This window comes from Notothenia rossii (genome assembly GCF_949606895.1).
Source record: "Notothenia rossii genome assembly, chromosome: 10".
Lineage (NCBI taxonomy): Eukaryota > Metazoa > Chordata > Actinopteri > Perciformes > Nototheniidae > Notothenia > Notothenia rossii.
Genome location: NC_136908.1, coordinates 28,348,715 through 28,374,516, shown reverse-complemented (window position 1 = coordinate 28,374,516; position 25,802 = coordinate 28,348,715). Strand labels below are relative to the sequence as shown.

The window sequence follows — 25,802 nt, the reverse complement described above, 5'->3', positions numbered from 1 at the left end:
GCCGATTAACGTTGGTAGTACTCTCCTCCGGCAGCCGAGTTGGTGCATTTGCATAATGGCCGTATGAGCACAGTGGGACAATGAATAGGACGTATAAAAACGAATTTGCATGCCAATATTCATTCAAATGCAGTTATAATCACACTAAGGTATGTAGACCCACATTATTCATAAAATTCAAAAGTGTAAAATATCAGAAAATAATCACATTTTCTTTCCGACTATAAAAGTTGTGTCTCGTATGTAGGTTCTAACTGTTAGATAAGCTATCTGGCCGTCTGTGGTTTGTGAGGGCTGCGTATAAAAAGTGTCCGCTGTTTATGCATAGTGGATAAAAATCGTTATTGCACCCTTTAGATTTGAGACCGACAGACATATAGAAGAACGGACCGACTGTCACTGTCCGTCCCTGAAACTTCTGTTAGTGTTTGGAAGTGTTTGTTTCTACCATGTGTCTCTCTCTCCCTGCTTTGGGTTTACTGGCAGGCCGCAAACAACTTCACGACACCTCCTCATCACTGCACCGCTCCCACGTTTTATTTTGTGTTGCCATAAGTTAGTCTCTCCCGTTGGTGCCCTGGGCTAATGCTTTGCAATTCGCCCAGTCAATCAGAAATTGTTAGTGTGGCCGACACACCCAAGAACCATTTTCTCCCCAGGAAAGTCCCTGCTCTCTAGCAGGAACTAGCTGGGGGTGAACAGGTTAGCACAAACTAAGTTCAAGTTCAAGATTGTTCTGGTGTGAGCGCAAAATCCCCAGAACTATAGGAACTATTCCTGGGAAAAGTACTCTGGTGTGAAAGCGGCTATATTGTTATCAAACATATTTGAAGAAGGTCATCACAACACATTTAAGAATGTTTTTAGAGAACGTTATCCTACCTTTCAGAAGAACATTCTGGGAACCAAAATACAACTTCCAGCTGAAAACGTTTTAAGAATAGTAGGGCATAATGTTCGAACAATGTTATCAAAAACATTTGAAGAAGGTCATCACCAAATATTTTAAGAATGTTTTTAGAGAACGTTATCTACCTACGCTACCTTTCAGAAGAACATTCTGGGAACCAAAAGAAAACTTCCAGCTGAAAACATTCCTAGAACAATGAATGTTAACATTCTCAGAATGTTTTTAGAACCAAACATGTCTAGCTGGATAATCAGCCCCCTTGGCCAGTGTTAATCTGTTAATTAGGGTCTGAGACCTAGGTCGGCAAAGATCCTTTTGAAATCGGTCGCGCAGTGACCGATAAACCTGCGAAAAACAACCAAAAACAGGGAAAACGACCGGCAAAAGCACAGAAAAGGTTAGGAAATCATGACGGCTGATAGGCCGCGTGAGCCCAGTCACGTGTGACTGCAACTCGCATAATTGATAATGTTACGATCAATTTAGTCGCTCGCACAGCGAGCGATAACCATGCAAAACCCACAAAAAACAGGGAAAACGAGGGGCAAAAGCCCATTTAAAGTGGCCTAAATCATGGCAGTAGGTAGCCCATGCGACTACAGTGAGGTGGGCGTAGCATTGCGCGCACTTTTAACCCCCGCAACATATGTGAAAACCCACCAAATTTTGCACGCGCGTCAGAAGTGGTGAAAATTGCGATGTGTAATTGGTTCGGGAACTTTGCGTCAAAAATGGTGTAGGCCACGCCCACTTCCGTTTTTAACGTTAACTCCCCCTACTTTAACTTTCACGAAAACGAACGAAACTCGCTACGCATATCTAGGGTGCAGAGACGAACCAAAAAGCCTCTTGGAGGGGTATAAAATAACGTACAGGAAGTCGGCTAATTTGAATTTCCCGTTGGAAAAACGCGATTTATAAACTTCACGTGATGGTTAACACTGCGGCCCTGAACAGCTCTATGTCAATTATGGGATATCCTCATATGCCGTTGTCATGGCAACGCATCCCTTGCCAAAAAAACCTGGTGTTGTCTTTATTCAATGGAAAATCGTCCAAACGGCACAAGACTTCAGACTATCATTAATGGTCCGGCCCTCAACAGCTCTACGCTAATTATGGGATGTCATCATATGCCGTTGCCATGGCAAAAGATCCCTTGCCGAAAAACCTGGTGTTGTCGTAATTCAATGGAAAATCGTCCAAACAGCACCAGACTTCATATGAATGCTAATGGTCCGGACCTCAACAGCTCTCCGCCAATTATGGGATGTCCTCATATGCCGTTTCCATGGCAACGCGTCCCTCGCCAAAAAACCTGGTGTTGTTGTAATTCAATGGAAAATCGTCCAAACGGCACCAGACTTCATATGATGGCTAATGGCCCGGCCTTCAACACCTTAATATGACAATAGTGACCTTTCCTCAAAAGCTGTTGCTATGGCAACGCATCCCTTGCCGTTAAGCACGATATTGCTATAACTCCTGTGTAAATGGTAAAAAAGTGTTCAAATTTCACATGTGTGCTAACCGTCAAGCCCTCGAGACATATATGTGCCAGTTTTGAGATTTCTTCAAATGTCGTTGCTATTGTAACAAAATGGTCGCAGTGAAACACGGTTTTCTCATAACTCCAGTTACATGCTCCAAACGGCACAAAACTTCATAGGTTTGATAACGATGCAGCACTCAACACAACTAAGCATATTATGGGGTGTCATCAAATGCCGTTGCCATGGCGACAGATAACCCGCCATCAAACACAATGTGTTTTCTTACTGCTGTAACTCAAACACATTGTTCGATCAGCCTGAAACTTCCCACGTTTGCCAACGGCCGAGTCCTTGAGACACCTAGACACACACGTCAACGTGCGGACAACAGCCTGCGGAACGTCGAAGACCTGCTCAATGCTGCTTGCAGCTTTAATTCTGTTTGTTTTTGTAGATTTGGCACACAGCGAAGCACCAGGGGCTGAAATCTGGAACTTTCTTCTGGCCGGGATCAGACGTCAAAGTTAACGGAAGCTATCCTGATATCCACGAACCTTACAATGGGTAAGACGGACATTTTGTTCTTACAGCAACATGCTGTGTTGTAGTGTCACATCCTACTGGAGAACTGGGTGTGAATAGTTACTGTCTGCGCACCCTTGCTAAAGAAACAGACATAATATCCTTTATAGTATGATAATTGGTATTTGACCGCCAGCACTTTGATTTAAAATCAGAAGAAATCGGCAACAGAAGTCAAGTTAACGTACTCATGGCCGTATCTACCATTGAGGTCACCGAGGTCCAGACCTCGGTAATATTTTTTGAGCTGTGTATATAACAAAACTTATGAAATAATTGCACTAAACGGGGTTATTTGTAGTACTTCCATTTACTGCAGATGGGGGCGCTGCATAACTACGTAGCCTCGATTAAAGCAAACAGAAGAAGACGACATTCATCAACAAACCACCGCAGCACGGACTTGTATCGGAGCAGCGAAGGAGTGATGAAGTATCTAGAGATCTGAGTCCAGCGGGCTGCTTGTCTTTCTGTTCATCAGGACATCATATGACCAGCTGATCCTGTCTGAATGCTCTAGTCAGTGGACGTCCGACAACATGCACACTAACTTATATTGCAGCTATAGGCTATACTTTGGTTTAAATTGCGTGAATAAACTAGCTAGAGAGCTAAAGTTAATTACATTCACCCAATGTCAGAAGGATTACCTTTTAACAAACGTTGTAATGCTTTTCTTTCATTTCCATTTGAGTAAAACAATGGAGATATAACATTGTATTGTTTTCTTTTTACATTGTGACTCAGATATAATGAAAAGACTACGTCAGTCGAAGTTCAGCTTTGGTAAGGAAGAGACAGGACAGGCAGAGAGAAAGAGAGAGAGAAAGTGATGGAAGTCAGGGAGGAACTGCAGGTACAGTCACACAAAAGAATGTAGGGCTTAATAACCCCATCTATCTATCTATCTATCTATCTATCTATCTATCTATCTATATATATATATATCTACAACAATAGTCTTAATTTACAATAGGCATAATTGTAAAACAACATACATCTATTGCAGTTATTATGTCATAATAACATACAATTGTATAAAGCACAATTTGCTTACATCTTTGTTCTCTTTTGAGAATCAAACAAAACAGATTTAAATAAAAAAAGAATGCAAACAAACAAGTGAAATGAACTAAATTGCTGAATTGCTTTTAATTCACTGGCAGGAGCGACAAGTGAGGAGGAGCAAAAAGTGAACAACGAGGGAGAGATTGAACAAAGAGAAAGAGTAGAGGACAGAGAGAATAATGAACAGGAAGAAGACAGAGAGACTAAAGAAGATGGAAGAGAGGCTGCAGGTTATGGAAAGGAGAGAGACATGGAAAATGAATGTTTACAATGTTATGATCATTTTAGCCTCTTCTGCATGTCCAGATCATTAAGAGTAACAATCAACTGATTTTTATGTATTACACTTTCAAAAATAATTTATGCTGCAGCCCACTGATATGGTTTGAAATCAATATATTATCCAATGTGTGACCCCCCACAGGACTTAAAAAGCACCTAACTAGATCATGAACATTCCAAAATCTCGGGGGGTGTCCCCCGAACCCCCCTAACATATTTGGACCTTGGTATTTAGGAAATCCTGGATACGGCCCTGAACGTACTCAATGCCTAATAATAGGTTTTGATAACAATAATACCACATTTTAAAGTACACCTATCAAAACCAGATATAACATTCAATACAAAATATAAAAAACAACACTGGAAAGAAAATAATAACTAAAACATTATAACAATAATAATACATTACAAAGAATATTTTGGCCATATGTTCAGCCATTCCTCTTTCTGGTCCTTTTTCTCTCCCTCATCCAGACCTTATTGTTTATTTCTCTGCTTTTATTGTTTATTTTGTATCCACAACGACCAAAATAAATCTAAAAACTCCCTTCTTTACTAAACAACCTGTATGTGTCCATGTAAGTAAAAAAGAAATTCAACAACCATAAGATTGAGAATGTAATCAGCATTGTTGATCTCTTCTCAAAACTGTAATTAAGTATTTTTCTATATACTGTAATTATATTATTATTATATATTTAGACAACTGGCATGTTGTGTGCAGATTACTATAAAGATGACTGGAGTCAGTTGTGTTTCTTCTTCAAAAAACTTCTGAAGTTAATTATCCAAACTTATTAAACTGTAGATGTGTTTACATAAGTGAAAAAACATTGACTACCCTGAATACTGAATACTGAAAATACTGAACATGCAGTTGAATCATGTTAGATATCAAAGTGATTGTGAGCAATGAGCATTAAGGAGCAATAACAGCATATCGACTGATAAAATGCTGTACCATGGGGCACAGTCATGGAGAGTTTTTATGACTGCGTGGGATGCAGTGGCGGTTCTACGGGGTGGCAGCTGCCACCTCAGAAAAATGCCTTGCCACCCCAGCTGCCACCCCATTTGGCAGCTTTGTTTTGAAAGAAAAGTTGTGGCTCATCGGACATTTATGAGAGAAAATCTCTAATGTCCGAGTGCAAGTGAATGCAGCACAAGACGCGAGCCTTGTAACCCTGACTTGAGCCACACCACTGTATGGGTTAGCCCTACCATAGATTATCCAACAAAAATACTCCCAATAACCACTTTGATTTAACTAGGCCAGTAGGTAAGGACTTTCCACTGGATAATAACTGCAGCGATGTATATGTTTTAGCTGAATACACATTTTTTTAACCCTAATTGATGCAGTTAGTCACTTCTTTAATGTTTGTTCTTTCTGATGTAAAGTCAAGGTTGTAAGTGTATGCAATGAAGTTGTGGGGCGCTGAACTGTTCTTTTATGATAGTAATTATTTGTCTTTCAAATTTGAAGGAGGGTGAGCAAGCATCTTGAGGAACATTCATCATTAACTCCTCCAACAAATATAGTTTATTTAATAATAACAATGAATATGTGAATCATAGCAGTGATTGACAGCTGATAGGAATAATCCATCCATCCATCTTCTCCCGCTTATCCGTGGTCGGGTCGCGGAGGTAGCAGTTCCAGCAGAGAGCCCCAAACTTTCTTTTCCCTGGCCACATCAACCAGCTCTGACTGGGGGATCCCAAGGCGCCCCCAGGCCAGCGAAGAGATATAATCCCTCAATCTGGTTCTAGGTCTACCCCTTGGTCTCTTCCCAGCTGGACGTGCCTGGAACACCTCCCTAGGGAGGCGCCCAGGTGGCATCCTAACTAGGTGCCCGAACCACCTCAACTGGCTCCTTTCGACGCGAAGGAGGAGCGGTTCAACTCCGAGTCCCTCCCGGATGACCGAACTTCTCACCTTATCCCTAAGGGAGACACCAGCCACCCTGCGGAGAAAACCCATCTCGGCCGCTTGTACCCGCGATCTCGTGCTTTCGGTCATGACCCATCCTTCATGACCATAGGTGAGGGTAGGAACGAAAATGGCGCGGTAGACAGAGAGCTTTGCCTTCTGGCTCAGCTCCCTTTTCGTCACAACGGTGCGGTAAAGAGACTGCAGTACCACTCCCGCTGCTCCGATTCTCCGACCCATCTCACGCTCCATTGTTCCCTCACTCGAGAACAAGACCCCGAGATACTGGAACTCCTTCACTTGGGGTAAGGACTCATTCCCTACTTGGAGTGGACAGTCCATCGGTTTCCTGCTGAGAACCATGGCCTCAGATTTGGAGGTGCTGATCCTCATCCCAGCCGCTTCACACTCGGTTGCGAACCGATCCAGTGAGTGCTGAAGGTCGCAGACCGATGAAGCCATCAGAACCACATCATCTGCAAAAAGCAGTGGTGCAATCCTTAGTCCACCGAACTGCAGACCCCCTCCCCCACGACTACGCCTCGAAATCCGATCCATGTATATTACAAACAGGATTGGTGACAAAGCGCAGCCCTGGCGGAGGCCAACCCTCACCTGAAATGGGTCCGACTTACTGCCGAGGACCCGGACACAGCTCTCGCTTTGGGAGTACAGAGATTGGATGGCCCTGAGTAGAGACCCCCTCACCCCATACTCCCGCAGCACCTCCCACAGTGACTCCCTGGGAACCCGGTCATACGCCTTCTCCAAGTCTACAAAACACATGTAGACTGGATAAGCGTACTCCCAGGCCCCCTCCAGGATCCTTGCGAGAGTAAAAAGCTGATCCGTCGTTCCACGACCAGGACGGAATCCGCATTGTTCCTCCTCAATCTGAGGTTCGACAATCGGCCTGACCCTCCTTTCGAGTACCTTAGAGTAAACTTTCCCGGGGAGGCTGAGTAGTGTGATGCCTCTGTAATTGGCACACACCCTCTGATCCCCCTTTTTAAAAAGGGGAACCACCACCCCGGTCTGCCACTCCTTCGGTACTGTTTCCGACTTCCACGCAATGTTGATGAGACGTGTCAACCATGACAGTCCCTCAACACCCAGAGCCTTCAGCATTTATGGGCGGATCTCATCCACCCCCGGGGCTTTGCCACTGTGAAGTTGTTTGACGACCTCAGTGACCTCCCCCCGGGAGATTGGTGTTGATCCCCCGTCATACTCCAGCTCTGCCTCTAACATAGAGGGCGGAGTTGTCGGGTTCAGGAGTTCCTCAAAGTGCTCCTTCCAACGCCCTAACACTCCATCAGTTGAGGTCAACAACGTCCCATCCTTACTGTACACAGCTTGGATGGTTCCCTGCTTCCCCCTCCTGAGGTGTCGGACAGTTTTCCAGAACAACTTTGGTGCCGCCCGAAAGTCTTTTTCCATGTCTTCTCCGAACTTCTCCCACACCCGCTGCTTTGCCTCGGCCACGGCTGAGGCTGCTGCCCTTCGGGCCTGTCGGTACCTTGCAACTGCCTCGGGAGTCCCCCGGGATAACAAATCCCTGAAGGCCTCCTTCTTCAGTCGGACGGCTTCCCTGACCACCGGTGTCCACCAGGAGGTTCGAGGGTTACCGCCCCTTGAGGCACCTAGGACCTTGAGACCACAGCTCCCCGCCGCAGCTTCGGCAATAGAGGCTTTGAACACCGACCACTCTGGTTCAATGTCCCCAACCTCCACAGGAATGCCCGAAAAGCTCCGCCGGAGGTGTGAGTTGAAGGCCTCCTGAACTTGGGCCTCCTCCAGACGTTCCCAGTTCACCCGAACTACACGTCTGGGCTTACCAGGTCTATCCAGAGGCTTCCCCCGCCACTCGATCCAACTCACCACCAGATGGTGATCAGTTGACAACTCCGCCCCTCTCTTTACCCGAGTGTCCAAAACATACGGCCTCAGGTCCGATGATATGATAACGAAATCGATCATGGACCTTCTGCCTAGGGTGCTCTGGTACCACGTACACTTATGAGCATCCTTATGTTCGAACATGGTGTTTGTTATGGCCAATCCATGACTAGCACAGAAGTCCAGTAACAAACCACCACTCCGGTTCAGATCAGGGGGGCCGTTCCTCCCAATCACTCCCCTCCAAGTGTCTCCATCATTGCCCACATGTGCGTTGAAGTCTCCCAGCAAGATTAAAGGAATAATATGATTGTTAATATTATCATATTCATACAGACACACATCGATGAGACAGTTAATTAATGTAGTTATTGCAGCAGTCTGCATATATTTGGTACCCCTGCTGGTCTAAGAGTGAAACCAACTAATTCAGTTAAAATTCATTAAATTATGTCTTGCCACCTTATATATTTATATGTAAGGCTTTACTGATGTGCCACAATAATGTCACCAAATGTTATTTACTTAAAATATCAATATTGTGGCTTTCCAAGTTAACATTGATTGATATGACTGCGATTAAATCAGCATATACTTCTGCCAGGGGATCCCACCCCTCAAATTCTCCTGCCACCCTCTTGCCACCCCATGAATATTTTTCTAGATCCACCCCTGGCGGGATGGTACACATATATTGAATTGCTTTATTGCTCTTAACCTTTAATGCCTTGACTGCGGACACTCTTCCCTGCCCTATGATTGCTCGATTAAGGCCTGTTTATCCTTCGATGGTAAACAAACACCTACATTGCATTTACATCCTGGATGTTCTCAGTGCTGTATTTACTGTTTGACTTTAGTTCATTTATCCTCACGAAAGCAATGTATTTCACTTAATGACACCACAGATGGAGCTGGTCTCCTTCCTGGAAAATCAAACCAACCGAACAAGAGTTACCAAAATAGAGTCAAAGAAACATTGAATTCTTTCAAATATCTGTCAAATCATGGCTCTTACTGTATGTCTCAAGATACAGCAGAGGAATATGGGTCCTGGCAGTGTGTATAAGACATGGATATATAAAGAGTTGGTACAGAGTTCAATACTCGATTCTGATTGGTCAATTTGGAAATTTCAGAGGTTATTAATACTAGCCAACATACTGCAAAGAATAGACAACTGTTGCTAAGGAGGACTTTGTGCCGTCGTATCAATCCACAGAAAGTAGTCCGGTAAATTTAACGGCAGTTATGGACAACAAACATACGTTTTCTTGTTTAGAAAAAACTGAGGATTATCTTTTTAATATTTATTTTTACATTTGAGGAGAACCCAAAATGTATTGATTTAAGATGGCTTAACTGTCCCCAATGAAGAAATGAAAATAGCGAAAGAGACGGAAATCATTAAAAGAAGACAGACCGGAACAATAGAAGAAGGCAGACAGGAAGTAAACACCAAAGAGTACAGTAAAGCAGGCAGACAGGAAGTAAACACCAAAGAGTACAGTAGAAGAAGGCAGACAGGAAGTAAACACCAAAGAGTATAGTAGAAGAAGGCAGACAGGAAGTAAACACTAAAGGGAAGAGTAAAAGAAGCCAGACAGGAAGACAGTATGGCTTCTGACAGTGTTTAAAGACTGGTTAATGGAGAACATTTTTTAACAGACTTGGACAATTGCTGAAAAGCCTGATCAGTGCTGCGGTCAGTTTAACTTTGCTGTCGCCGCAGTTCCAGCCGTGGGTATGCAGTGGAACCGACACTTTTTGTGGACGCGGAAGTAAAACGATCATTTTTAAATCACTAGTGTAGTGTTTGATAAAGCTGGTAGCCTACTGGCCATTGGGTAACAACACAATGGACTTATATTCTGACAGAGCGTTTCTTAATGTATGTACTGTTCTGTAGGGATGAAATAATGTAATTTAACCAAAAATAAATGTTTAAATGGTATCCAGGCAAACCCAGTCACCACTGCTCTCCTTCAGTGAGCCTGCGTGTAAACAAACTCAATCCAATAAGTGCAACAAAGCCACCTTTAACTGGGGTTGATACAATTCATAAAAATGTTCTGATGTCACTGTTTCTCCTTCAATGCCTTTGAAAGACTTTAGGTTCACCACTGCCACTTCTCTCTCTTCTGTTATTTTTTAGTAAAGTGCCGTTTGAAGAAAGAGTATTCACTGTGCTGAAGTGGCTCCAGCTGCCAGACGCTGACAGGTTTGTTATTGTCCTAACTAGTCGCTCACCATTTAGGAATCAGGACACTTTCATTCAGAAAATACCAAACATGTGTTTCTGGTGTTGAAAATATACTTTTATTTAAAAATGAAATTTTCCTTCAGGCCAGATTTCTACACGCTGTATCTGGAGGAGCCTGACAAATCTGGCCACAGCTACGGTCCTGTCAGTGGAGGGGTAAGATAATGAATAGTAGCTTAGAAAATTATACATTTAAACATAACTTCTTCTCTATGCTATTTATTTTTGCTTTCTGATGTCGTTTGAAGCGTCCCCTAAAGAGAACTTATTATGATAATGTTCAGATTTCTATTTTAATTGTGTGCCTACTGTGACGTGTTTCCATGCTTTAATGTAACCCTCTGTCTGAAACCAATGCCCAGTCTGCTCTGATTGCTTAACTATATGCTCTGTTGTGATTGGTCAACAACTTAGATGTGTTAGAAATGTCCCGCCCCTTAGCCTTTCACGTACAATGTGTTGGAGCGCTAAGAAGCACGATTGTGATATAGTGATGTCACTGTCCAACACGTTCTCACTCCCAACCCGTCACATATGCCCCTTTCACACCAACGCGTTTTCAGCGCCGGGTCGGAGCTAGAGCCTGAAAAGTACCGGTTTTTCCTGTTCATACCGTAGCGGCGCCGCCTCTTAGCTCCGGAATCCGGTTCACCTCCAGCTCCAAAAAATTGTCGGTCTAGAAGCAAGAGCTTCGGAGCTAAGAGGCGGCGTCGCTTACGTCTCTCTTACGTCGAGGCGTGCAGGAAACTAAACTCACCTCCCCTGAACATGGGTCGACTGAAGAATCTCCTCATGCCTGCCTACAAGCAGTCGCGCTGAGCAAAGTGACTAGAAGGCAACCACACACTTATAAAAAAAAACACACTTTATAAAGTCAGGCAACACTAACCAGGCTTCGTGTGATTCTGTTTATTTGTGCGTTACTTTGACCATCCGTTTGCTGCTATTGATTATTGTGGAGAGCAGGCAGACGTTTTGTTTTTTATTATAGAAGCTATCGGATGGAATCCATACATGGGCTGCACAGGTTGAAAAGTATAAGTTTGGAGAAGTCGTTATTTAATTTAATCTGGCTTTACTTCAAAAGCAACACGATCATCGACCCGACACAGTCCCCCGTTGTTTGGGAGCAAATCAGCTATGTAAACGGTGACGTCGTGACGCAGCAGCGGCAGCACCATCCCAGCTGGAGTGGTGTGAACAAAGCGGGAGCAGAAAAGGGAAACCGGAGCTGAACCAGAAAAGCTCTAGCTCGGAGCTAGAAAGGGAAAAGCGCTGGTGTGAAAGCCGCAATATTGACGGACGGTCAGGGCCCCTCCCCGTCACTCTATTACATACAGGGTACCCCTTGGAAGTTAGTTTTCAATGGGCAGGGCGTTCCATTGACTTGCATAGAGCTCCCTGAATGTTGGTAATAGAGGAGTTGGGATCGCGGCGAAATGCTCTCCCCAGATCCATTCTCACAGCGTTTATCAACCTTTTTCTTACTCAATATCAAGCCAGACTTATTGTTTTTACTTCTTTATTTTAATTGAATAATGTAGGACTTTTGTTACCGTCAGTTATGGGGAAAGTAGGGGCTCAGAATACTGAAATTTGTATTGTTTCATCGTTTTTTCCTTCTAATTTTGTATTCTTTTCTAAACCACACACTGTTATTTACTCAACAATAACACATAATTAAAAAACGTTCCACCTTTGTTAACATATCACATGAAAGGCCTCAATAACATCCTCAAAACATCCTCTGAATGTTGCAGTTAAAACGTTATGTCTTAGTTAACCTTAAACCTTATAGGAACATTATTTGAACAAATAAACATCCGAAAAAGGTTCTTTGAACATCAGATTAAAACCTTGTTAGAACTAATAGGTAACGTTTGCCAAAGTTGTGAGAACGTTCCCCACTAGCTGGGATGTATTTATTATAAACGTTAGTCCTTAAAGCTATCACTGTGTATATCACCATTCAAACATATTTTAAAAGTTGAACAAACCCCACACAGCTCTGTGAAATGTTGATTTTATTTAATCATTTCAGTAAAAATTAACATTCATATTTCTCTTTTGGATTATAATACTGATGAACGTTCAAAACAAAACATTTTGGCAACTTACCACATACGTTTTAAAATGCTTAATAAGCACCGTAAGTTTCATGATATAATTTCTCCGTCATAATCGGTTGTTTCCGTGAACGGCCGACTGTTGTGTGATGGCAAATGCTGCGGCTGCAAGGCATTGTGGGGCAGCATTTTCTCCTCTCCTTTCGGTAGGGGAGGTTCAGTGGTTCCTTAGCTAAAGGAGGTTATAAAGAAAGTTTGAAACCTCCTCTCCTATCATGTAGAGAATTTGAACGGCACGTATTATTAAGATGTATGCGCTCATACATCTTAAGAAAGTTATCACCAAAAATGGTAAGAATGTTTTTAGAGAACGTTATCCTACCTTTCAGAAGAACATTCTGGGAACCAAAATAAAACGTCCCGCTGAAAACCTTTTAAGAACAGTCGGGCATAATGTTCTAATAATGTTATCAAAAACATCTTAAGAAGGTTATCAAAAACATCTTTAGAAGATTATCACCAAACATTTCCAGAATGTTTTTAAAGAACGTTATCCTACCTTTCAGAAGAGCATTCTGGGAACCAAACTAAAGCTTCCCGCTGAAAACGTTTTAAGAATACTAGGGCATAATGTTCTAACAATGTTATCAACCACATCTTCAGAAGGTTATCAAAAACATCTTAAGAAGGTCATCAAAAACATTTCAAGAAGGTTATTACCAAGCATTTCAAGAATGTTTTTAAAGAACGTTATCCTACCTTTCAGAAGAACATTCTGGGAACCAAAATAAAATGTATCGCTGAAAACTTTTTAAGAACAGTAGGGCATAATGTTCTAATAATGTTATCAAAAACATCTTAAGAAGGTTATCACCAAACATTTCCAGAATGTTTTTAAAGAACGTTATCCTACCTTTCAGAAGAACATTCTGGGAACCAAACTAAAACTTCCCGCTGAAAACGTTTTAAGAATAGTAGGGCACAATGTTCTAACAATTTTATCAACCACATCTTAAGAAGGTTATCAAAAACATCTTAAGAAGGTCATCAAAAACATTTCAAGAAGGTTATTACCAAGCATTTCCAGAATGTTTTTAAAGAACGTTATCCTACCTTTCAGAAGAACATTCTGGGAACCAAACATTTCTAGCTGGGAACTCACACATACCACCGCAAACATGCAATATCTGCTTACAGCTTATCATGAATTACGTGCTTGTTTGTTTTTTTCAAAAGGAAAATATGGTGACATCAGATTTCTTTTAAAACATCCTTTTCAAACAAATGCAACAAGTTTGTTTTTTAAAGCGCTCTAGAAATAAATCTGACGTTGACCATGACCGTGTTAATATTTGCCATAACAGCAACGTTTTATAAAAAAAGAATAACATCCTGAAAACATTTTCAGAATGTTGCTTTGAAAATGTTCTTCATTTGTTATCATGTAACATTGAGGGAACGTTTTATAAAGAACATCTTTAATGTGTTACCCAACATCGTCCAAAACACGTCCTTAGAATGTTGCAGGCAAAACGTTCCACCTTTGTTAACGTATCACATTAAAGGAACATTTTATAAAACATTTTCTGTCATCTCAGGCCTCAATAACATCCTGAAAACATTTTCAGAATGTTTCTTGGAGAATGTTCTTCATTTTTTATCATCTAACATTGAGGGAACATTTTATACAACCCTTTCTCTCATGTCAGGCCTCAATAACATCCTGAAAACAATTTCAGAATGTTGCTTTGAAAATGTTCTTCATTTGTTATCATGTAACATTGAGGGAACGTTTTATAAAGAACATCTTTAATGTGTTACCCAACAACGTCCAAAACACATCCTTAGAATGTTGCAGGCAAAATGTTCCACCTTTGTTAACATATCACATTAAAGGAACGTTTTATAAAAAAAGCTTTCTGTCATCTCTGGCCTTAATAACATCCTCAAAACATCCTCTGAATGTTGCAGTTAAAGCGTTATGTCTTAGTTAACCTTAAACCTTATAGGAACATTATTCGAACAAATAAACATCCTAAAAAGGTTCTTTGAACATCAGATTAAAACGTTTCTTTAAAACCTTGTTAGAACCAATAGGTAACGTTAGCCAAAGTTGTGAGAACGTTCCCCGCTAGCTGGAAACCTGTGATAGCAATGAACAACTGGTGTATTCTAATGTCTTTTACTTGAGAATTGAGAAAGAATTACATGTTTGAACTTGGGAACCAAAAAAAATGCTTAATATTAAGTCTATCTTTGTTTTTGTATAACAAGAAATATTTTTGTTGTGGTGTCTTATGTGGATTAAAGCATTTACAATTGACTTGCATTAGCCAAAAGAATAGGCATTGAATTTTCTAATTGTTTTTTTTACTTCCCTACTCTGTCCAAGCCCATTTGGTTCCAACTGAAGACAATAATCTTTAAAAACACATCATGAAAATAGTTACATTTCTAAAAAAAATCTTGTTATTATAAAACAATCTATCACAAATAGAATAATGTGTTAACAACAGGGATTTAAGCCTTTCCAAACCATTTACATGCACAAAAACCTATAACACACTAGAGGAAAGGCAAAACCTCAAAAAGCATAAAAGAAACTCTTTAATTAAATGTGTTGACATTAGGAAAATGATGTGGTTCTTTTGATAGACCGGCTTGTATATCATTCTTCCTAAGCATTGGATGCATTTCCATGATATTTGCTTCAGGTATTCACTGTCCATAGAGGATGAATCATAAGACTCTGTGATTCACTGACATTTCCTCTGCATGTCAGTGTAAGCCTGTTAGCATTTAGCTCAAAGCAGCGCTGTACCTTACACAGGAATCCTGCTTAGAATTCGAAAGAATCGTCAGCATACGGGCAACGCCTGCAATAATGGCTGCAGGCTTTAATTCGCAGAGGGTAGAGGTGTGGTGAAAGCATCTTGACCTTTAGGTTCACACAACTGCATCTGTGTCATCATCTTTTCAATCTCTGTCCGTACTCCAAGTCCTCCATCATCTATGAGTCTCATCATGACAGGATACTGATGCAGTTTTTCTTGAGAAAAAAAAACTTCTCCCTGAAAGGGAGTTGCATATAAAATCATGGGTCTCTGTACGGTCTTGTTCAGCTATCTGGAATTTCTGAATATCCCACACAACTGAATCCATCCCAACAAATCTGCATCTCTTTGCAGATGCATCCAGCTGCTGAAACATCTACCTGCTGTTTCCTGCAGCATGTTCCTAAGAAACAGACAATTATTATTTTCCATATGCCAGTGTACAGAGAATGACACCTCTCTAGGGTCACAGTGAAACCGAAAGTCCAGGCCTTTGAAAGCTCACAGCTGTAGTGTCAACCCTGCACTCTGGAATAACAACAGACTGTTGAATGTTTATACTCCATAACACTGACCCAGTAGTTTACTGAGGAGCAAAACAGGCTGAAAGGTTTGCACAAAAGTGTATTACTTTTTTAAGTGTTTTTCTTTCCAAATGTCCAGGCTGATCATTTGTCAAACTTGTTTCATCCCCCCATAACTGATTACTTGTGTTTACAGTGCTTTATTACTCTGCGTAAGAACCTGGATGTCCTTTTTTGACCAACATTTACAATGTTATCCCTGAAATAACAAAACTCATTCAGTCTTGTTTCTTTCAGTTGAGAATTATGGCACACATTCAAATCTTTATCACAGAGTGGTGCAGTAATCAGTCCTAAAACTCAGCAAAAACATTTTACTCAATGTTTTTTTTAAACGTGTCTGCGGTTAGAAGCCTGCAATCAGGTCTGTTGTTAACATGTGCTGAAGAGATTTCCACATTTGGTTCTACAAGATAAAACACATCATTAAACCCTCCATTCGTGAATGTCCAAAGACTATATGTGTTGGCGGTTGCTTACAAGTGACTAAATGAGAAGACAAAACACCATCACGCCAACTACACCGCCTTTAACTTAGCATCGGTGATGCTAGCCATGCAATCATGATGTAGTTTGTTTATGGCTACAGGCTACATTAGCAATTTATTTCTGCTGATTGCATTTACCCTTGAAAGATTACAAAGTTGTTTTATTATGTGCATATTATCCTGCTGAAGTAACATAAACCAAGCAGTTTTTCTGAAAACTCTCTTCTATATGTTAACCTTTTTATAAATGTCCTCTATTTGCCGTAAGTTTACTCTATTTAAGCTGTTGCTTGATTATTGTCTTTAAAAAGTATTATTATTACTATTATTACAATCAAGAATAAGAATTGTGTATACATTCTTGTATCCCTTTGCATCATATTATAGCACAAGGGAATGGGAGCCTAGAAAATTTGAGATATTAAGCCTGTGTGTGTGTGTGTGTGTGTGTGTGTGTGTGTGTGTGTGTGTGTGTGTGTGTGTGTGTGTGTGTGTGTGTGTGTGTGTGTGTGTGTGTGTGTGTGTGTGTGTGTGTGTGTGTGTGTGTGTGTGTGTGTGTGTGTGTGTGTGTGTGTGTGTGTGTGTGTGTGTGTGTGTGTGTGTGTGTTCTGCAGCTGATTGAAGCTCTCCAGGGTGTGGATAAGATCATTGGTCAGCTCATGAACGGCCTGAAGCAGATCGGCCTCCACCGCTGTCTCAACATCGTCATCGTGGCAGATCACGGTAGCATACCAAACATTTTCTCTCTTTCAGCAGCATCATTTTAATAATGAAACACAATGAATAATCAAATCAGTGCCAATGAGCGAGATTGTTTTTTTAAATATCTCACACTATGTTTATTGTGTTTATTGATGGTCTGTCGCTTGGTAAGATTTTATTGAGGTCATTTAAATCATAAAAAATATTCAAATGGAAATCTATTACTAAGAACATTTGAATTTGATGGTGAAAAGGAACATTTATTATTTTTCTTTGTGATGTGTTATGTTTTAACTAATGAGACGACAATCTAAAAATGGGTTGAACAAAGATTTCTAGTAGTGTACACATGTTGCTGGAATACATTTTGTATGTACTTTATGATGCATAAGTCCTATAATTTGCACCAGGGGCTCATCTACAGTATGGTCCTTACCTTCTGACTTCCATGAATTTTCGTTAAACTTGCAGTGCTTGAAAGGTACTTTAGCTTTTGCTAGGATTCCATTGGCAGTAGTTCTGTTGTGTTTCATATGATGAGTCTCCTGCTAACAAAGCAGCAAATTTTCTGCCTGATATTACACATGTGCACATTTTCATGGTCCTTACCCACAACTTTCCCGATCTAATTTTCCTTTGTAACGAAACTATCGGCTTCATTGATATAAACATCGGTAGTTTAATGGAAGTGTTGAGTGCCGGTGAATTGCAGTTGATGAGAGAAACATGTTAAACCATTTAGGTTCATTTTTTTTAGTTATAATATAATAGGGATTAATAAAAGTGTTTATTACTGTTGCAGGCATGGAGGAAATTAGTTGCGAGAGGAAGGAGGTGCTGCAGGATCTGGTGGGCGACATCAGAAACTACTGGGTGACTGAGGGACCATTTGGGCGCATCAGAACCAAACACAGCGACATAGTGTGTGAGTTTACAGACTGTTTATTCTGCTTTATGATCCACGCTGAAGTTGTTGGAATTCAGCAGGTATCTCTGACTAAGAAACACTAATATTAACCTAACAGATATAGCGTGTCTAGTCCCTGATATTCAGCCAGTTTATTATTCCAACAAAAAGTAACTCCACAGAGGAGTCCAATTAAATGAGTCGTGTATTAAATGTTTGCAGGGGTATCAGGGATACCTAGCTTAAGAAAATAAGATGACTTACTCTAAGGGAAATATGTATTTGAGTCATCACTTTGATAGTGATGTTGTTTGGCAACCATCTCTTGGTGCCAAATGCAACAACGCCAATCTCCTTCAACACTTCCAAATACATTCTCAACCTGTGACAAACCCCAAACAGTTTGAAGTCATATTTGTAGAGTTGTGTACTTACGGTACATTATCACATGTTTCCAAAAGTGTTAAAAAAAAAAGTGAAAATGTGTAGCCGTTCTGATTTCCGATATCTGACATCTGTTCATAATTGGCTGTTAGTAAAAAAAAAAATTGTGTGGGGAATCAAGTTGAGCACATGTTTGTGCTATGCGTTTGGTGTAATGACATTTTCAACTTTCAACAGTTGACTCAGCTGGACTTGTGGCCAACATGACTGTGAGTCTTCCATGCACCCACCAACATCTACAACTTTTAACTGCTAAAAGTATAATGTTAGATAGGGCTGCACGATATCAGGAAGACGTTAAATACTGGACGGCTGTGCGTTAATGGCACTGCACTCTGCACATCTGGTGTTACCTATGGTGGTGGTCACATGTGTTCGGTATGACTTGCATGAAAACATTATTTGTAATAAAAAGTTCTTCCTCTGCTCCTTCATCCCCCATATTTTCTTCGTTTGTCTATTTCCTTTTACCGATGCTCAGCTCAAGTCCATTAGCCTTACCACCTCAGCCAATGGCGTTACTTCTACATGGGAGGAGGGACATCTAGAGCCATAGGGCTTCATCTGACTGGCAAAATATATACAGTATATCCAGACCTGAATGCATGGCACATATAACAAAATATTATCAAATATATGATTTATCACAGACCTAGCTATCTATGGGAATCTTATACCGAGAATGTTGCATCACAATAAGGATAGATTTTCTATATATTGTGCAGCCCGAATGTGAGAGCCACATCCAGAAAATAAGATCATTTTTTATGAAATGATGATGTGTGCAAGTAAAACCAATACAACACTGTCTGTTTTTCTGGGGATTTCAGTGTAAGAAACCAGACCAAAAGATCAAGCCTTACCTGAAGGCCAACCTGCCGAAGCGCCTCCACTTTGCCAACAGCCGGCGCATCGAAGACGTTAACGTCCTGGTGGACCTAAAGTGGCTGTTTGAGAGGTATCCAAGTCTGCACTCCATCACTTTTAGATGTTTTTAATTGCATTCTCAGGTTGGAATTGTTGGCCTTTTTGAAGTGGTCAACATGTTAAAGTAAAAAACAATGCAACGAAAATTCCCCAAACACAAAATACACAACCCAGTCTCACGGCATTTCGTGTTATAGTCACGACATTTAATCTATTGATTCGTGTTCACACACAATTATCCTTGTTTTTATTTGTTTAATTCTATAATCTCTGGCTTTTTTGGCGTCCGTCAGGAACTAAATTTCAAAATAAAATTGCCGGAAACAGACGTAGGCCTATATGGGAAATTTGGAGCATCATTGCGATACACACCCACTGAACTGATTACCCAAGATCCTCAGCTATGGTTTAAGCTTGGTGATTGGATGTTTTAGCCACAATGCACGTTGGGATATGGTGTTAATGCGATATGAAATCCGAAAAACATTTCGGAGTTTAGGATGGCCGAAGACACTACACTACCCATAATCCTCAGCTATCGTTTGGGACTTCAGTCCCCGTGATTAACCTTCAAGCTCCGGGATTGGATGTTGGAGTGGCAGTGTGCCAAGGTTACACAGAGCGTCAAACAGCTCTTTGAAATAGAACAAAACCACGGCAGACTATCCAAAACTGGACTCGAACGGGTGCCAACAATCAGGCGAGATATTAGTTGGTGCTTGAAAAGACTAAAAATGTATCTGCAGATGCCTATAAAGTGTATTCATTACTCGTTATTCTCTACTAATAGTTCACCTGTTAAGCCCCAAATCTGCTTTTCAGGTCTCAGGCTTGAAAATGACATTTCCAGAACAAATGACCATAACTACACTTCTAAAAAGGGAAAATTGATAATCTTTTTTCTCAAAGTAATGATAAACCTGTGAGTTTGATGTAGAATGGTCAGAATCAATATAGATGTTTTTATTTTAAAGAAAATTCAGATTGAACATCGTAAAAAACTGTAAATTATAGTGTCCGTCCAAAAAAATGTTTTACTTATAGTGAAAACTACCCTTGGATGCTGGGTTAGTAGACTAAAAGCTTTAGGAATCCAAAGTACAACATATAATAATTTTAAAAAAAATCCACCTCTGGGGTCATTTGGGTGGAAATGGGCGTTTTTGCCGTTTCTCTGGAACCCATTGGTCCAAATTTGATGATTGACATCTCTTTTGAACCGTTAGAGCCAATATAATCGAAGGGGAATTTCCACATACACACCAAAAGCTTTGCCAAAAGCGAAACCTATCTTACGCTCTGAAATTTGAAAACTTAAAAGTAGGTTTATTGCTGATGGATTATCAGAAATCATTTCAAAGTGACACAAACACATTGTATTAACCTATGGATTAACCTTCAGCAGTGTTTTTATCGTTTTAATGCCATTGAAGACAACTTTTGATCAGACAACAACAGAGGTAAGACATATTGCCATATTTGCTACCTAATGCCACGTGTTGTGATGTCTGTTTTTGTTTCTAATGTCGCGAGTTCTGATCATGGAGTGATGATATAGATACCTATCGATTCTGTGTATTCTCACGATGCTAATCGATATGTTGGATGTGCAGTTGCGATAAGTAATAAGGCTTTTATACCATGAGTTCTGTGCTAACAGCGTTAGCATTATTTAGCTCAGGGCTAATTCAGAGGCTCAGCGTTAGCCTTGGGTTTTTTTTTGCTAAAGAAATTAGGGATGCACCGAATATTCGGCCACCGAAAATTATCGGCCGAAAATGGTTAAAAAGGCCCTTTTGGCTTTCGGCCGAAAGGGCCTTTTCGAATGTCAGAGAACAGGGTTACTTTGATCATACTCCGCATATTTGTCCGGGTGTTTTGATTTCAAGTGGTGGAGTAATCCCGAAGTGGTGAAAGTCTTTGCAGTTACACCCCCTCGAGAAATGTCAGCTGAACACGTTTGACAAATCGCAATCCGCGCCTCTCTCTTTGATATTTTTAAATATCTCCAAGCGGCAGACATGTTGGCTGTGAGCCAGCCGCGAGCATGGTCGCGTGCCGTGCTTGTCGCCGCGTTTTGATTACGTCATCACAACAACACGTTAGGTTACCAAACTTATAGGTGCATTTGTTGTTGTTGAAGGCCTGGCTGTTACAGTCTTTATTTACACTATTTTGTTGTAGGCCTACTGGCCTAGATGTTTATGCAGTTTTAAAGCACCTTGGCTTTGTTCTGAATGCACTTTGTTGTAGTTATCCTACAGAGGAAAGAAAATGCACTTGACTTGGAATTAATCTACTGTATGCATTCAAAAGTGCTGAATAAATGTTTTATGGACCCATAATAGTGATTATTATTTAAGTTAAGTTTTGCCATAATCAAGTCTTTTTCCATAATCAGGTAGCTGAACAACATTGGTAAAAAATGTATACATTATATATATATATATATATATTTCTATATATATATATATTTCTATATATATATATATATTTCTATATATTTCTATATATATATATTTCTATATATATATATATATATATATATATATATATTTCTATATATATATATATATATATAGAAATATATTTCTATATATTTCTATTAATCATTTTCGGCCTTTCGGCATTCGGTTTTCGGCCAACTGTTTCCTATTTTCGGTATCGGTTTCGGCAAAGAATTTCCCATTTGGTGCACCCCTAAAAAAATCATCAGTTGGCTGAGTTTCTTCCCGTTACATGGATATGAAACATTCATAGTTTATTAAATCTTAAGAAGCCCTCAGACACTGTTGCTTGCAGATGTTGTCCGAAGGGTCCGTGGGGCGCCCCAAGCCTGTTTTTCAGGTTTCAGGCTCGAAAAAAATGACATTCCCAGAACAAATGACCATATCTTCCCTTCTAAAAGGGTTACATTAATAATCTTTTTTCTCAAAGTAATTATAAACCTGTGAGTTGGATGTTGAAAAGTCAGAATCAATATAGATGTTTTTTATTTTAAAGAAAACTCAGATTGAACATGGTAAAAAACTGTAAATTATAGTGTCCGTCCAAAAGATATGTCGTACTTATAGTGAAAACTAACCTTGGATGATGGGTTAGTAGACTAAAAGCTTTAGGAATCCAAAGTACAACATATAATAAGTACCCTGTATCAAGATTGATGCAAAACAAGTGATATTTGACCTTTTTAGACAGATTTAGCAAAAATAACCTCTTCTGGGGCCATTTGGGTGGATTTTCCATATCTCTGGCCCCCCTTCTTCGATTTTGACATGTGACATCTCTTTCTGATCATGAGAGCCAATAGAATCGAAGGGAAATTGTCCCGCACACACTCATGTTAAAAACAAAATATGGCGTCTTTGCGCATTCAATGAAGCTACAGAGCCTAGGAATGGCCTGCTCTACTTTTTTAAAACGGAATTGCAGTTTTATTGCTTATAGATTATCAGAACATTTCAAAGGGGACACAGCCACATTGGATATTAACCTATGGATTAACTACATCATCGTTGTTATCGTTTTAATGCCATTGAAGACCAGTTAACCACTGATCACCTGAACATCAGCAGGAGACACTTCTAGGATGGCAGCACGTTGATTTGTTTTCTGTCTCTGTTAGTGTTTGTCTCATCCTCGTTCTTCTTGTGCATACTGACATTTTATAATTTTTATTTAGCTTTTTAGACCCGTTTTTAAATTGGTCTGCTGCGCTTTTAAAAACTTTTTAAAAGCTTGAGTTTTTGGGCTGTTTTGTGCCGGTGCCTCGCTGTGACTGGATTGTTTGCTCTCTGCCTGAGCTTTCGCTCCTTCGGACTCTGGATTGCTGTCTGTCCTGCCGTGCTGTCGGGGGCTGATGCACCTTAGCTGCGGATCCACCTGAGCTGCGGATCCTGAATTAGGTGTGTTAAGGCACTATGTTGCCTAAAGCTACCCTTGTGTTCGCTTTCTTCCTGGGATTAATTGTCAGACCGCATGTCGGCAAAACTGACGGATTGCCTCCCAGCAATATCTCTATTCAATTCGGACTTTCAGATGGTGGAACCTCTGGAGCGCTGACTCCATCGGATAGTTTTTACCAAAAGCTGATGTTTCATGGCACGAAATGCGCTCTCCCGTTTGCCCTTTTTACTCTGGACTCGCTAATATCGAAGGATCGGAGCAGCCCCGCCCCCCCGAGGAGCGACGCGTCCAGGGCCCATGTGAAAAAATCATCTTCCAGACTGTTAATATTGTTACTGCTACTACTCTCTGGTAACGTTAACATTAACCCTGGTCCTGAGTGTTTCTCTGCTTCCTTGCATCATTTGCCAACTCCGAATGAGTTTAGCTGTAGGCAAGGATTGGGTTTTCTGCATGTTAATACTAGAAGCCTAGTGCCCAAATTAGATGTTTTCAAGACCTGGTTTTTAGTTGCTAAACCTGATATTGTTGTAGTTTCTGAAACCTGGTTAAAACCGTTTGTCACTGACACTGTTATTCACATTGATGGATATAATGTATTCAGAACGGATCGTAAGGGCAGAGCTGGTGGTGTTGCAATATACACTGCTGAGAAACTACAGTGCTCAGTCCTTCACTCAATTTCAATTCCAAGGCAATTTGAGTTGCTAGCAGTCCAAATAACTATAGCAAATGCTCCTGTCACTGTTATTGGCTGTTATAGGCCTCCATCGGCCATCATGGATGCAACTACTAGCCTTACTGAATTGTTGTCTATGTTTTCTTCTGAAATCATATTAATGGGTGATTTAAATTGGGACTGGTTGAGTGATACATCTTCACAGTTTAAGCAGGTTTGTGATTCTTTGAACTTAACTCAGCTTATTGATAGTCCCACTAGAATAAACCCTGCCAAACCCAATAACGATACCCTTATAGATGTCATTCTAACAAATGCAGCTCATAAGTATGTGTCTGTTGGTGTTTTTCCTAATGATATCAGTGACCATTGCACTATTGCTTGCGTTAGGAGCACTAAGTTGCCCAAAGCCAAGGGCCTTATTGTCCTCAGGCGCTGCTTCAAACACTTCTCTGAGCAGGCTTTCCTACACGATCTGGCGGAGGTTAAATGGCACTTCATAGCGTTAATTCCATCTGTCGATGTTGCCGTCCAATTTTTTATTGATCACTTTTTATCGATTATTAATAGACATGCCCCCCTTAGAAAATTCAGAGTCAAGAATAGGAACACTCCATGGTTTACTAGAGAACTATCTGATCTAATTCATGATCGAAATAAGCAATGGTCTTTAGCTAGAAAGTCTAACACTAGTGATGACTAGCTTCTTTTTCGTGTCCTCAGAAATAAATGTTCAGCCCTTGTTAAAAAAGCTAAAGCTGATTACTATCTGAGCTTAACCACTGATTGTTTTAATGACCATTCTAAGTTCTGGAAAACAATTAAATCACTTCAGAACAAGAAGGTTTCTAGTTTCCCACAAAAACTGAAGGTCAGTGATTCTTTTATTTCAGATTCAGATGGTATGTCTAATGCTTTCAATGCTCACTTCAAAAAGGCTGGTCACATTTTTGATGAGCAAAGTCATGACTCTCTAAATGGTCGTACTCACAGCCCTAGTCAAGAGATGAGCTCCCCTGTTTTTGATTTAGCTTCTTTCTCGGTCTCTGAAGTCTTACAGGGTTTGCACTCAATTGATCCTAAAAAGTCTGCCGGGCCTGACGGCCTCGACCCATTCTTTTTAAAAATTGCAGCTCAGATTATAGCACAACCAGTAACTGATATTTTTAATCTCTCCCTGTCCACTCACACACTGCCAGCTCTGTGGAAGCAAGCTCTGGTATCGCCCCTCTTGAAAGCTGGTGATCCCACTGAGTTAAATAATTATCGTCCTATCTCAAATCTTTCTGTGTTATCAAAGATTCTTCAGTCCCTAGTTTCTACTCAGCTAAAACATTTTTAAATTCACACAACATCCTTAACCCTATGCAATCTGGATTCAGATCAAAGCACAGTACTGTGACTGCCAGTCTGAAAGTCTTAGACGATATCAAGGCTGCTTTGGATCACAAATCTGTTTGTGTTGCATTGTTTATTGACCCTAGCCAAAGCATTTGATACTGTAGATCACCACATTATGTCTAATGTTATGTTGGTGTCTCGTTTCGGTCATAATGCCATTTGCTGGTTTCAGAGTTATCTAACCGACCGTACTCAATGCATCAGGTTGGGTAGCACTGTCTCTGACCCTGTCACCTTGGAGAAGGGCGTTCCACAGGGCTCTATTTTGGGGCCTTTGCTCTTTTTATTATATGTAAACAATAATTGTAATCAGATGCAATTTTTCTACCTATCATATGTATGCTGAAGACAATATTGCATATTCATGTGCTCCTTCTCTGGATATGGCCGCTTCCAATTTAAAATCTGATTTTATCACGCTGCAGCATGCA

At 40.5% G+C, this 25,802-nt stretch overlaps 1 protein-coding gene across 1 annotated transcript in view; it reads left to right on the top strand.

Annotated features, from left to right (window-relative positions):
- LOC307022740 (ectonucleotide pyrophosphatase/phosphodiesterase family member 3) overlaps positions 1–25,802 on the top strand; it is a 98,625-nt gene that overhangs the window by 29,130 nt on the left and 43,693 nt on the right. Inside the window, exons 9-15 of the mRNA XM_079655632.1 lie at positions 2,858–2,967; positions 10,326–10,391; positions 10,517–10,589; positions 17,020–17,128; positions 17,910–18,032; positions 18,636–18,667; positions 19,289–19,416. Coding sequence (XP_079511758.1) covers positions 2,858–2,967; positions 10,326–10,391; positions 10,517–10,589; positions 17,020–17,128; positions 17,910–18,032; positions 18,636–18,667; positions 19,289–19,416 — 641 coding nt within the window. The remainder of the gene's footprint in view (positions 1–2,857; positions 2,968–10,325; positions 10,392–10,516; positions 10,590–17,019; positions 17,129–17,909; positions 18,033–18,635; positions 18,668–19,288; positions 19,417–25,802) is intronic.